The sequence below is a fragment of the Sinocyclocheilus anshuiensis genome, unplaced genomic scaffold, assembly GCF_001515605.1.
Source record: "Sinocyclocheilus anshuiensis isolate Anshui unplaced genomic scaffold, SAMN03320099.WGS_v1.1 scaffold110, whole genome shotgun sequence".
NCBI lineage: Eukaryota > Metazoa > Chordata > Actinopteri > Cypriniformes > Cyprinidae > Sinocyclocheilus > Sinocyclocheilus anshuiensis.
In genome coordinates, this window is record NW_015544155.1 from 159,858 (window position 1) to 175,163 (window position 15,306).

The window sequence follows — 15,306 nt, forward strand, 5'->3', positions numbered from 1 at the left end:
TAAACAATGAAAAAAAAAAAAAAAAAAGGGCAGCACACCGTCTACTCTTTACTACTGCATCTTTACTATGACACGATAATAGAGGAAGAGATCTGTTAGAGATGCATTACACAGGCCAGAAGCAAACTCCACTGCGTTTACTCCTTTAGCCATCTCGGCCAACCTAAATGAAGCATTCAGAAATAGAACACGCAGTCTAAAAATTTCAAGAGCATTAATAGAAGTGGAATGTAGAAACACCCGAAGGACTTTGAGGGTGAGATGCCCTCCATCATGCTGATATCACTCAAAACTGCAGTGAGCCGAGTTTCAGACATCTGCTGAACGTATGGTTTTAATTGCGATTAGAATACCAATGAGCCACAGTGTGGACGAGATGACCACAGGAAAACAAAACAGAGCTTCTCTTCAAACATCTACAATCTGTTCTTTTTCATTTCAGGTCCATGCTTCAGTGGCCCATCGCATGCAGTGAACAACTGACAAGCAAAACAAAATGCTCACTTCTGTATTTGAATACCGAAAGACCAAAATAAAACCCACTATTTCTCAAATTTGCGACTACTACTGCGACTTTATATCTCACATTTGCAAATATTTCTCAAAATCCCAACTTTATGCATAACAGTTGTGACTATTTCACAGTTGAGATTTTATACCTCACAATAGCGACTATTTCTAAAAATCATGACTTTATACTTAACAGTTGAGACTATTTCTCACAATAGAGAATTTATACCCCACAACCAGCACTGTTTCTCAAAATCGTGACTTTATACGTAACAGTTCAAGAATTCCTCAAATCGTCACAATATACTGCACATTTGTGACTGTTCCTTAAAATCATGACTTTATACTTCACAGTTGTTACGATTTCTCACAATTTAGACTTTATACCTAACAACTGCAACTATTTTTCACAACTGCTAAATTATTACTTTTAATTTTTTTATACTCTGTGGCACAAAAATCAACATCCACAAATTGACATCCACACAAAAATCAATAAATAATAAATCTGACAAAATTATATCATAAACATAGGTCAAATTACACAGTCCAGCTAAATAAACTACCAAAACAAATCATGACTTTGTGCCCCACAGTTGCAACTAAACAAATTTATGACATTATACTGCACAATTCTCAATTTCTCAAAATTGCAACTTTAGACCTCACTATTCAGACTTTATACCCCACAATTGCCAGTTTCTTAGAATCGTGACCTTATACCTCACAATTACGACTCTCTCAAAATCACGACTTTATACCCCACAGTTACAATTATTCCTCAAAATTGTTGTAATATACTGTACAACTGTGACTATTTTTCACAATTTGGACTTTATACCTCACAACTGTGCCTTGCTCACATTTGCTAATTTATTACTTTAGATTTATTATTATTATTTATAGGGCTGGGCGATAATTCGATAACGGTAATTATCGCGATATAATTTTCCTCGGTAAAAACGGTATGAATAATTCGATAAATGTTCGATATAATGTTTATGCGCCAAAAGCGGAACGAAACAGCGCGACTCATTTGAATCGCGCCACACGAGCTCACTAGAGCAGATGCGTTTACTCGGTCACGCGAGCACTAAACAGTGCTGTGAGATCCAGTTTGAAGCGCGAATAGAGCGATGAACACAAATTACTCTGTGATTTAAACTAGTTTAAAGCCAAACATGAGAAACACTGTGTGCAACGAGACAGTCAGAAGGCTTTTCAATCTACACGTCGCTATCATTTACCATGGATTTACTGTAACACTCACTGCACCATGGTATTGTGGCAGAAATGTGGGATATTCACCTTAAATTTTATTACAGGAGTAATGATATATAATTGTATGTATTTGTGATTAAGCTATAGCATGTGTGCATTTATACTGAATATTTTTAGACTACTGTTTTTCATACAAATAGGCTACTTAAAAACCATATAGTTATATTTTTACCACAGTATTGAGGTGCTATATGTGTGGTTTTAACTGTGTTTATCATGATTTAAATGTATGCTACTATGGGAGACCAATGCTTAATTAAAAAAATAAATGTCAGAATAAATGTAACCATATAAAACTGAGGTTGCTACAATTTTTACAGATGTTACTGATTTTGATAATGAACAAATATTTACGTCTGCATCCTAACTCAAGCTACTATCAAATGTGCATTTCTAAGAGGCAAAAAAAGTGATATTATTATTATTAATATTATCAGGCAACCCCAAACCTGTTTCTTGATTTGAAACAATATCACATTAGAACATGTAGAAACTAAGAAATTCATTTTTCTATTTAGATATTTATTAATGGTCTGGTTTCTACAACTTTCACTTTGGAGCAAAAATCTGGCTTTAAACTTGAAAGAAATAAAGATTTGACATTTATTGTGATAATTATCGATATCGACTGATATGAAAAAAATTATCGTGATCATTTTTTTGGCCATATCGCCCAGCCCTAATTATTTACTTTGTGGCAAAACTTTCCACATGAAATCAGCAATGAAATCTGACAAAAATGATATCACAAACAACTCAAATTAAAAAAAAAACAGTCCAGCTACTGTATATACACATTCTAGAGTAAATAAACTACCAAAGGCAACTGGCAACGACCCTTCAATTCCAACAGATGCCAAATTGAGCATTAATGATTTCTCTCATTCATTTTTCTGTGAGTGGTTCGTCTCCACCCCCTTATACAGCCTCTGAAATAAACACTCTACTTTCTGGATTTCCTAAAACACTTTCTCAGTGTTACACAAACAATTACAGCCACTGATTAAAGGGTAAATGAAACCGCGAATACATAGGAAATGTTTTTTTTCATTGAGAGTAATTACTTTATGCATCATCTTGATGAGAATTTAAATAATACACATAACCAAACACAGCCTGTCACATCCATTTCCCCGCTGTCCATCTCTGCAGGAAATGATATTTTGCGAGACAGCGTTAACATTTTGGATGCTTCTTTTGGTCACGCCCATCTGCTCAGAGCTTGGCTCAACGGAGTTTGGCATTTGAACAAACAGAGGGTCCACAGCAGAGCCATTAGCATCTGGGAGTTCAATATCCAATCTGGAAATGGGCTTCAATAAACTAGCTTTAGTGGGGCTTTATGCTGCCCCAGAGGGGCCGGTACCAATATGAAAAACCTGGATTCCATTTTGTAACACCATGCAGACCAGATCCCATCCTGAATACAAATCAACTGTACTGCGACAGCGCCGCATCCCCAAAAAAATGACAGCCTGCAGCTGGGTAGAATAGGAGCTAACACAATAGATGGTACCTTTTCATATGAAGAATGAAAGCGAGTCAGTGGCCTACTCTGAACATTCACCTTTATAAATCACTACACTATGTAATCCTCCTCTTCACCTTCCTCTGAGAGTATTCACTGCATTTTGAGAGCAAGGGACATACGGTGACCTAAGAGCTTATTGTAGTCGCTCAGAATAACAATTTCTCACCTGTGAACAGCACACACTGTGTGAACAAAGAAATGGATGCGCAAAAGCAGTTTATGCTGCATTTAACAGTTTTATAGAGAACAAAATTAAACAGTTTTATACAATTTTCTACAGAGCATGTGAGTGAACTTCATGATACTAGGGTGCTTTGGGTGGTTGCCAGAGCACATTTAAACATTCACCAAGGTGTTCTGAATCATATTTAGTGCATTGCTATGAGGTTGCTACAGTGATCTTGGTTTGGTTGGCAGAGCATTGCTAAACAACTGCTAATGTATTCAGAAGCCTCATTCATACAGACAGCGACGCGCAGCAACAAAGCAACATGATCCCATTAATTTTCAGTGGAGAGCTGGCGACTTCCGGCAACACAAGCGACAATGACCGCTGACGACAGAATGTAGGAGTGCGAAGCGGGTCACTCGACGAAGTGACGAAATGTTTCATTTTATGCAAATGAACCACGAATTTCATGAGTGACAACCAATAGAAGTGAAGACTATGTCAGAGGAGCTCACACGTCACCATCACGAGAGCAGCCAAGACAGGACAGAATTTGATTTCAGTTTTATATGATTTTACTGTAACCACAAACATGGATATAAAAAAATTACACGTGGAAAAGAAACTGTCGGCAGTCTTAGCGAGTTTGACTCATACATTGATAGTTCTTTTTGTTAAATATATGATGCAGTGAGCAGTTTAGCACTGCTGCAGTTCATTACAGCTTCCCCTGCATAATGTTGATTATTAGGGACAAGAAAATTGATTATTTGTCAAATTGGAATGACGTTTCAGAAATTTTTGGTAGTATGAGTGAGTTTAATTTGTTGATTGATCGATCGTTAATCTGATTAATGAGCACTGCTGTACTATAAACAACCCAGCAGAATGCTACTTTTAATTTGGCTTTTGTTTTGAAGGCAGTCTTATAGTTTTGTTAGTTAATTCTATAGAAGCATCAAGTCCTTTCTGCCTAAAGCTCACTGGCAGCCTGCAAACAGATGAATTGGCTTTGACCTTTTATGAGATTCTTACCCAGTCTCCTACTTTTTCCACAGCACAATACATTTCCGGCTGTCTGCCTGCTGTCATTGATTTACAGATGAGGAAATCGAAGCATCCCATGCTGTTTGCTCCTAAAGAAGAAACGCTGAGCTTTGTGACACAAACAATGTGCTGCTGACAGAATGGTAATCATTATCTTTAATTGAAGGCTGGCATTAAGGAGAATCTCAAGTTAAGAACCGCATGGAAACAAAATTCAACAGCACACATTGGCATAAACCTCATCTCCATGACTAATCTGTCTTGAATTCTTTCACAATTGTGGATGATTGTGTCCAAGAAAATGCTTTTGTACTTGAGAATGGAAATGTGTAAATTGCTGTCATATCATTGTATACAAATGAGCAGGCAACTTGTTACAATTGTGATACTTTTTTCTTACTGTTAAAGGACAGTTTAGCGAAACTATGATAAATAATAATTGAAAAGTAGGAAATTATATGAAAATAAAGTAATATTATTATTATTATTATTAATAATAATGCAATTTGTATTACTATAAAGAAAAATACTACAACTACTACTACTAATAATAAGAATACTAAGATAGATAGATAGATAGATAGATAGAAAATCTAGTTGCAAAACCATATAATTAGTGCACAAAAACAATAAAAGAAACCCATCTGTTATTGATCCATGGCCTGGAGCTAAACCAAACATGCTGTGCTGCATGACTGCCTCAACCTTGACGGGTTTGGAAGGTGATGTGATGTTTGAGGACAACTTTTGTCATTCATCATTAATGTCTCATCCCACTCTCACTGTCCCCCAGACATGTCTGAAACATTCATCAGCCGCGTTCGGCTCGGACACTAGCCCCTGTGATTACCTGTGGCCCTTGTGCCACTTACAAACTATTCGTGTACACACACAGCAGGCATTACAACCCTGCACCAGGGCAGACGGGCTTCATTCATATGTAATCCTGGCGTGTCACTCTTCACAGGCCCCTGGCACCGAGTATAAATCACACATGCAGAGATGACAGGCCTCCACAAGACACCTTTACAACCAGATCCTGAATTAATGCCCTTCTTCATTTTAACACCAGGGTCTTCGGAAACACTATTAGGCTTCACAGATAATATGGCAGGGAGCAGGTCAATAGCACATTTACACTTTCTCTTCTTCCGTCGACCTCTTCAGATTTATCCTCATCACCCTAGAGATGTTTTTATGGTACTTTTACACATGAGATTCAATAAACTTTCTTCCGCTTTTAAAACCTGTGTTTTTTTTGGTTTTTTTGAAGATGCATGATAAAAGGCCGTTCAGACTTACTGCTCTATGAAGTGTGGAGTCGTTCTGCAAATAATAACTATGATTTTTGTACTGACAGCCGTGTTTGTGACAAAATGTGCAAAAATACTGATAAAAAAATAAATATTACAATATGAATAACATGAATTTTCAGCATCATTACTCCAGTCTTCAGTGTCACATGATTCTTCAGAAATCATTCTAATATGATGACTTGCTGCTCGAGAATAATTTCTTATTATTATCAATGTTGAAAATAGTTGTGCTGCTTAATAATTTTGTGGAAACCGTGGTATTTTTACAGGATTCTTTGATGAATAGAAAGTTCAAATGAACAGAATTTATTCTATTTTTTTGTAATAATGTAAATCTTAAATGCCACTTTTGTTTAATTTCATGCATCATTAAATAAAAGTATGAATATATATAGGTTTATATATGGTCACAAGATATAATAGCACTATATCAGCTATCTGCCAATATCAGAGTTTTTACATTTTTTCATTGTTGTTTTTTTTTTATCAGTATAAGTCAATATCATATTTATACCTTTTTGGCTTATTTATGTCTTGTTTGATTATGTACTGTCATTTAGTGTGTTTTTATTTTTTTAACAAAGTTTGTTTTTTTATAATATTGAAAACTTAACCATTACAGCTTATTTTTATCAGCCAGAATTTTGATATCTGCACAAAAATATTGTATATCATATCACACTGCACGATACTGCCTGAACTTTCGTGAAAGCTAAAATAAAATAATATTATTATAAATATTATATTATTATTATAATATTATACAGTATCAACATCATCAGAAAAGGGTGAAATATCCCTACTCAATGTTCCTTTGTTCAAGAAATCCAATGAAGGGGGCCACACCTGTCCCAGGACCCACCATCACTACAGGAATAGACGGGTCGGCTGGTAAGTGGAAGGTGCTGCTGGGACGAGGCCTGACATGTACCTGGAGGTGACATTTAGATCCAATCAGTTCTAAGCAGTGATGGGATTCGTAAATTGTGTAATCCCACACACAACATCTATTTAACTATAACAAACCCAGTTCCATACATTTTTTAGATAGCATCTAAACCAAAAGCTTTTAAGTTGTTGTTGTTGTTGTTGTTCTATTCTGCTGCAAGGATTAGTCCACTTTCTCCATAGTTCATTTCTGTCCAGCTTTTACCTCAATCAAACAACCCAATTCAGTCCAAATCCTCCCAGCAACTGTGTGCTAATGTGTAATGGCTATAGTGCTAACCTTCGGCAGGGCTGATGTGCCTAGATGCTCTGAAGCCGGTACCGTCCCAAGGGGCCGCAAGATTGAGGAGACGTGATCAGCCAGCCAGCCCGTGCACAACCCCGTCCTCGCCAGATGCTCGGGACGTGCAGGGAACTCCACAACATTGAACACGAAATGAACTTTCCCAGGGTGCTGAAGGCTGGAGCTGAGGAACGAGATAAAAATAAGAGACTAAGTGCTAACAATCCAGAACCAACCCTGAACATGAGCAAGCCGGTGGACCTCATTATCCCTCTCTTAATGGCCTGCCTCTATTGGGCCTTGGGGACCCCTGCTGACCAGACTTTAATATTTCAGAGCCCTAATGTTTCTGTGTATTCTACCAGCATCAGTGTACTAAACATAAGACATTAGTGTAGATGCCAGACCACTTACAAGCCGAGGGAGACAGGCAGAAAACAAATGAAAGTGGCAGGCGGTTCTGAAAGGACATCCTTTGCATCCAGTGTTTGACTTTGATCACAGCAAATGGACCATCATAAAGCAAGAGTAAATGACACACCCAATTCATGTCTGTCTATAATAAACCTCACAACATCAAAGGAGGATAGAGACAGAAATAACAACCTAAATCTGGATATGTCTCTGCTTTAATTTGTGAGGCCAAATATAAAGCGCAGGTGTTTCAAACAAGGTCTCTTACCTGGCAGCAGAATAGGCTCTGGGCTGAAGCTTTGGCAAATGTTCTGTAATGAAGCAGAGGAGAGATCAGAGATGAAGATGGCATTGTGAACTTGAGGCTATTCGACCATGTCTTGAGTTACTCTTTCAGGGCATCCGCCCTCTGGATGTTACCCAACCCTCTTGAGTTGATGAGGGCCAATTTCTCAGAATAGCTCAATTCACAACAAAATGTTCATTGCCTTTTTAGGACAGCCTTAATGTTAAGCAAGTACAGTATATATAATCATGAAAGGTTTAGTAGATTTTCCAAAGGAGAATGTTTTAAGAATGTTAGGAGCCAGACCGAAATATTGGCTAGGCCAATATCAATATATTGAATATTATAATATATCAATATATATATATCAATATATGAATATCAATATTCAATTTTTTATATATACACATCATAATACAAAGTTTGGGATCAAACTTATAGAATAAATAATTCTTATCTATTCTTAGAAAGAATAAATACTTTTATTCAGCAAGCAAGCATAAAATTTATCAAAAAATAAAGTAAAGATATTTATGTTACAAAAAATTGTATTTCAATTAAATTAGAATGATTTCTGAAAGATCATGTTACACTGAAGAATGGAGTAATGGCTTTGTCACCACAGAAATACATTACACATAAAAATATATTAAAATAGAAAACAATTATATACACACACACACAAAAAACTTATAGCTCACTATTACAGATAAGGATTAACTGAAATTTCACCAACTTAAAATATTTGTCTGAAAGTGCCAAAAAGAGAAAAATGTGAACAGAAACGATTTACCATCCAACATCATAATCTTCAACATGCAGAAAAGAGGCATGCATGTGAAATGATACAGGTTTAATTAATTTTGATGTAAATGCAAATGATGATGGATAATATAGACAGAAAAGACTCGATGAAGACTCTGGAAGCATACTGCAGTCAAAACTCACTTTGACTCTGCATTAGAGTTTCCTAGTTGTGCCTTAAATTCCTTAACCACAGAAGAAATCATGCTCTTGGTTATTGACACATTAATAAAGAGGGTTTTCCTGTGCTTACATAGAGGCCCGGAGGGTATTTAATGCAAAAAATAATTTCTCATGTGGGAAGACAGAAAAGCTTCTGCCACCTTTTGATTCCGTTTTCTACTTTTGTAGTGATACTAGTTGTGAAGGAGTAACACATACTGTAATCACAAAAATATTATAATTTATAAAATGTATGTTATTCAAATTTGATTATTAATTTCCAACAAAAGCTTTTTGATTTTGCTTTCATCCAATAATATTTATTTCAGTGCATCACTATCTAAGGACCTTATACTGTACCATTGTATGGCTTCCAATGAAATTCAAGATGTTTTTTCACTTAATATAATGCTCCTTGTTAAAAACACAGAAGTAGTTGTTTCTTAGCTCAAACAAAATGTTTAAAACTCTCCTTCATCTGTCAGCAAATGGCATATAATTTTCTCCAATTCGCTGAAATGATGAATCAATTTGAAATGTTCATTTCAAGCTCACCATATGCGGATGCTGAAGGTCCTCAATATTATCAATTCATTACAATCAAACATTCAATATGGTGAGCAGCTGTTGCAATTACAGCCCCTGGTGAGTGCAAACAAATGCATCATGGTGTTTTGGTGGGAAAACACTGCTCTTTAATGTCGGGAAAGCCTAAAAAAATCAGAAGGGAAACTGTTTAACTGATGACAGTGATGTTCTGCCACAACACACCAGTGCAGAGTGATTTTAGGAATAAAATGAATGTGCTGTCAAACGCTGCTGAACCAGCATCTCTGTCGACTTGTGCCATGCATGGAGAAACATGTGTTAATCCTTAATTTGCCAAAATCGCAGTAATATTCACACAGATTAAAACTTTACATGTACACGCATCCAATGCAAGAATCCACAGGCCACATTCGCATAAATCAGCGAGGGTCACTGCATTATGACTACCTTGCAGTTCTCTATATCTAAAGCATGGTATGCATTAATAATTTTAGCTATACCAGCTGTTCCCCAAAATCAAGGTGATGCATATTTCTCACCTTGATGGAGAATTTATTGCATTTCACAGCAGAGGCTTACTGTACAACATATCCACCAAATATCGCGTGAAGGAATAAATAAGGTTTATTATAACAAAATATCCACTTTATGTTCTCAAGGCTAATTACATTGTACAGTGATTTCTTATTTAGTGTGCAAAACTTATACTACCATTGAAAAGTTTGGGTTGAAGTTTTTTACTTCAGAAAGAATGCATTAAACTGATCACTTATATTGCACCGCGTTTCTGCCACTAAATAAAAATAAAAAAAGGTAATTGCGACTTCTCACAATTCTGACTTTTTTCTTGCAACTGCAAGTTTACATCTCAGAATTCAGACTTTTTTCTCAGAATTGCGTGATATAACCTCGCAATTGTGATTTTTTTTCTCAGAATTGTGCGTTATAAACTCGCAGTTGTAAGAAAATTGCCAGTCTTTTTTCCATCAAAACTGGACTGTATAACTGGCAATTGTGAGTTTTTATCTCACAATTCTCAGAAAGAATGTCAGAATTGTGGGGCATAAACTCATAATTGCGAGGGGAAAAAAAAAAGAGTCAGAATTGCTAGTTTATATATCTATAAGCAATTCTGACTTTATAGGCTAACTCTTTTTTTCTTTTTTTTTCTTTTTTTATGTACGACGGCGTTTTAGTGCCACGTAAATAAAAAAATAAGATTACGAGAATAAAGTCGTAATATTTTGAGAATAAAGTAAAAATTATGAGAATAAAGTCGTAATATTTTGAGAATAAAGTCAATTACGAGAATAAAGTCGCAGCAATTTGAGAATAAAGTCGTAGCAATTACGAGATTAAGTTATAATATTTTGAGAGTAGCCTATAGTCTACATTGTGCATGCAAATAGGCCGGATTGGGAGCACCGGGAGAAATTCCAGTGGCCTGGCAACTGATATGAATATATGTGGGATTATTAGCAGAAATCATACCATGTGCCACATACTCACAGGGACAGTATGCTTGGAAATAATAATTTACGTCTTCGAATGCATTCATTATTTGTAGTGTGTCAGCCAGCCAATAATAGCAATACATTTGTGCTTTTGGTACTTTTATTATAAAACAAAGTCTCAGCTTTCAAATTCTGTCAGTTTTACAAACAATATGTCTAACAATAATGTGTTTTTCGCGCTCTTTAATGTGGCGTGACAGATCGCTGTATTCGCCTCAGTTTAAGTGCCATGTGATCAATCTGTTTTTTCATGCCTTCTGATGTTCCTTCGCGTTTATATCATGTTATAACTTGCAATAAAGAGGAAAAACACATTTATAATTTGTATTTCGTGATAAAACTGACACAATTTGAAAGCTGAGCTGTTATATTAAAAGCAACAAAGCTTATTGCGATTACTGGGTGGCTGCGCGTTACAAATAATGAGTGGATTTGAAGATGTGAAATATTATTTCCAATCATTTATTATACCATGCATAAAACAGCTTGCAAATCACTTAACGTCATTTACCTCAGAAAAGACAACAATAAAACTTACTTACACTTCAACATTTACAATGTTTTATTGCTGTTTTTAATTAAATACATGTGAAGATGTTTTTTTGCAGAGTAGGTGGTAGAATATTCATATACATATATTCAAATCAGTTGCCAGGCCAAAATATTATCATTTTTATCTCGTATTGCTACGACTTCATTCTCGTAATTTTGACTTCATTCTCAAAATATTACGACTTTATTCTCACAATCTTGTTATTATTTTTTTATTTACATGGCACTAAAACACCATCGTAGAAAATAGAATCTAAAAAAAATGTATCACAGTTTAGACAAAAGCCCTGTTGAGTATAAGAGACTTCTTTCAAAACATTTTAAAATGTTACAGACCTCAAACTTTTAGAGAGTACACATTATGTGTAGATTTTTTATATGGTTTGAAAAAGAATATGTGGTTTTTGTGCGAGCAAGATGAGTAAAGAACACTGCTGCAGAAAACGGGCTCAATCTTGTGTCTTTACATAGACATGCACAAATAGAGTGTCATCCAATCAAATTGTTGAACCCAGTAATTACATTGTTTTTTCCCTTAAAAGGAGTCTGAAGACATTTAATGAAATAAATTATGTAGAAAATAGAATCTAAAAAAAATGTATCACAGTTTAGACAAAAGCATTGTTGAGTATAAGAGACTTCTTTCAAAACATTTTAAAATGTTACAGACCTCAAACTTTTAGAGTACACATTATGTGTAGATTTTTTATATGGTTTGAAAAAGAATATGTGGTTTTTGTGCGAGCAAGATGAGTAAAGAACACTGCTGCAGAAAACGGGCTCAATCTTGTGTCTTTACATAGACATGCACAAATAGAGTGTCATCCAATCAAATTGTTGAACCCAGTAATTACATTGTTTTTTCCCTTAAAAGGAGTCTGAAGACATTTAATGAAATAAATTATGAGATATAATCATGATTAATTATCTTAATCAACTGACAACCTTAATTTTTAGTTTATATTTGCTGAATTTATAATCATTCTCCTTGTGTCCACTGATAATGCATTGGCGAGTTTCAAAGTTTAAAATGTATTTATTCAGAGGCTATACTTGCAGTTAAAGAGCAGTTTGCCTTTAAAAGGAAAAAAAGCAAAGCTGTGCCTCTGATCCGATGTTGTTTTACTGCCATCTGGTGGTACAAGCTCTGCAAACGCTTCCAAACATCAGGCACATTTACCATGCAAACTGCATATGCTGATATGAAATGTAGAAAACATCCCCATTCCAGTAAATACCAAGCAGATTATGTGTTTACTGACCAAACAGAAGGCTGAGTGGAGGAAGGCAGGATGGGAAGGCCCGAAGCAGATCAAGCAAACATACATTGGCGTCCCTGACAAAGCTGTTGTAGTCTGCTGAGCCTTCTTTGCTACACAACTCCAAAACCCTTCTTTTTTCTGAACCGTTCTGAGTGAAGTCCGCCAACGCTCGCACAAATGCCTGAAAGCACAAGAGAACAGTGTACAGTGTCTGTCCAGGAACTTCAGACTTCAGCCCTGTGAAAGCTAAATAAATCATCCCCACCTGTACATCAAAAGCACTGTTATAAAGTAAATGTATAAAGTAAGCGCTAGTGCTAAATCAAAGGTTCATAACTTCAACAGCACAGCAACTATCACATTAAATAAGGTTAATAACACAGAATTACTTTTTTTGGAGCGCTCCTTACCTCCAAGCACCCGGTGAGAATAAACTGCAAAGAGCCGTTCTGTGGGATGTGAAGTGGAACTTTTGCTGCTGTAAAATAAAAAAAAAACAGCTATGTATTTATTCAACATTTCTGGTTGTTCAGTCTGAATCCAGTTCTCTGACTTGTGAACAGAATACATTATTTTATCTGTTTTCTAGCACAGCTCGAGGAGAATGTTCCTGGTGTCACTGACTGTGTCAACAACGGCAGTGATTCCCACAGGATCTTGTGAGACTGTAGTGGGTGGTCCCCCCCACTGGTGTTTTGTGAACACCAGCTCCAACCGCTTCTCCGACCGAGTAACATACTGAATTCCGCACTGGCAGTGGCATGCTTTCAGGAGCATGAACGGGTGAAACGGGTAACATACTACTCTGGACTCGCACATGGCCTTGCAGAAATAAACAACTTGTAAATTAAAAGATATACTAGTCAAGGACAAATCTTACATGTTTAGTCAATCTGTAAGGAATATAGATCTGTGGCTATACTCGCGTTATGTGTTGGAGTTATCGCGAGAGTGGAATAAACCATTAATATGTTTCAGTTTAAAAGTTTGTTAGAACGAGGTGGTTTTCTTTGTTTTTTATTCCTAAATAATTGTCTGAAGTGTTTTAAATCATTCTTTAATTAATCACTCAACGTTTATCTAATTTACCCGAAAATGCCGTGGGTGTTATAACATACTCTACTTGGTTTGCTCCGCCCCTCCCCAAGATTCTTCCAGAACTAGCCGGCAGATCCGCGCGGCGAGGTGCACATCTAGAGGATTAAACTCTCTAGTATAAAATCATTTTACGTAGTTGTGCATTTCATTGGGGTGGAGATTAATAATGTCCGCACTCGGGACCCTTGCCTTCGATGAATATGGAAGGCCTTTCATCATCATAAAGGACCAGGACAAGAAATCTCGCTTGACTGGCCTGGAAGCGCTGAAGGTAACTACAAAAGCTAACGGGCTAATGCGCTCTCTGATCTGTCGTCCAGAACGACACAGTCTGTTTCATGTTTTAAATACGTATTTATTACAATATGCTTCTGTAGTCTGACATAGAAAGAATGTCTTCTTTTATTTGCCTAATGTGATCAATAATGCACTTCATGTCAACCAGCGGATGGTCCATGTGCTTCCTCTAGCGGTGTTGAGTCATGATGCGCAGTCAGGGAGACATGAAAAGATTTTTTTTATTTTTTATTCATAAGACAGTTGTAACTGTGCCTTGACTTTATTTTTTTACTAATTAACGTATTGCGTTAACGCTAATTAACGGATTGTTTGTCAAGAATCCTGTCAAGATGTTTGTTGTTTGTGACACGCATATTAAACCTGCACGTTTCAGTCTCACATCATGGCAGCAAAAGCAGTTGCAAACACCCTGAGAACATCACTTGGGCCAAATGGTAAGTGCTCAATTCTGCACGTAGCCTTGCTAGTCCGTTCCTTTCTGTGTTCTTAATGCATATGATTGTTGTTTACAGGACTTGACAAGATGATGGTGGATAAGGATGGTGAGGTGACTGTGACTAATGATGGTGCAACGATCCTCAGCATGATGGATGTGGACCATCAGATTGCCAGGCTCATGGTAGAACTCTCCAAGTCTCAGGATGATGAAATTGGAGATGGAACTACTGGTGTTGTTGGTAAGTTCTCTCCCTGCTTCTTACTAAACATAATAACCAGCTGATTGCACATGGGATGCAGAGTTGCTTTGATAAAAAACTACATTTTCCCCCCTGCATGTTTATTTATTAAAGGGTTAGTTCACCCAAAAATGAAAATTAGCCCATAAATTACTCACCCTCAAGTCATCCTAGGTGTATATGACTTTCTTCTTTCAGACGAATCCAGTCGGAGTTATTTTAAAAATTGTCTTTGATCTTTCTAGCTATTTAATGGCACTCAGCGGGTGTTGCAGTGCATCAGTCCAAAAGAAGTGAATAAGAAGAGTCCATCCTTAATAAAAAGTGCCTCACATGGCTGCGGAGGGTGAACAAAGGCCTCCTGTAGCGAATCAATGCGTTTTTGTAAGAAAAATAACCATATTTAAAACGTAATAATCAATTTAATCTAGCTTGTGCTCACTGTTGTACACAAAAGCATCTCAGGGCGGATGATGTAGGACGTTGGCGTTGCGCATGCGCCGCTCAGAAGTGACGAATGCGGAAGCATTTTTCTTACAAAAACGCATTGATTCGCTACAGGAGGCCTTTGTTCACCCCCCGGAGCCGTGTGAGACACTTTTT

The 15,306-nt window shown here is 36.5% G+C and overlaps 2 protein-coding genes across 2 annotated transcripts in view; one reads left to right on the forward strand and one right to left on the reverse strand.

Annotated features, from left to right (window-relative positions):
- The window catches only part of LOC107695375 (methionine synthase reductase-like), a 19,876-nt gene extending 6,429 nt beyond the window's left edge, over nt 1-13,447 (reverse strand). Inside the window, exons 1-6 of the mRNA XM_016495260.1 lie at nt 13,249-13,447; nt 13,039-13,106; nt 12,629-12,809; nt 7,768-7,810; nt 7,083-7,269; nt 6,658-6,785 (exon numbers count right to left, since the gene is read on the reverse strand). Coding sequence (XP_016350746.1) covers nt 6,658-6,785; nt 7,083-7,269; nt 7,768-7,810; nt 12,629-12,809; nt 13,039-13,106; nt 13,249-13,447 — 806 coding nt within the window. The remainder of the gene's footprint in view (nt 1-6,657; nt 6,786-7,082; nt 7,270-7,767; nt 7,811-12,628; nt 12,810-13,038; nt 13,107-13,248) is intronic.
- Nucleotides 13,448-13,759: 312 nt separating this feature from the next.
- The window catches only part of LOC107695377 (T-complex protein 1 subunit epsilon-like), an 8,912-nt gene continuing 7,365 nt past the window's right edge, over nt 13,760-15,306 (forward strand). Inside the window, exons 1-3 of the mRNA XM_016495261.1 lie at nt 13,760-13,997; nt 14,400-14,460; nt 14,539-14,703. Of these exons, the coding sequence (XP_016350747.1) occupies nt 13,893-13,997; nt 14,400-14,460; nt 14,539-14,703 (331 nt within the window). The 5' untranslated portion in view covers nt 13,760-13,892. The remainder of the gene's footprint in view (nt 13,998-14,399; nt 14,461-14,538; nt 14,704-15,306) is intronic.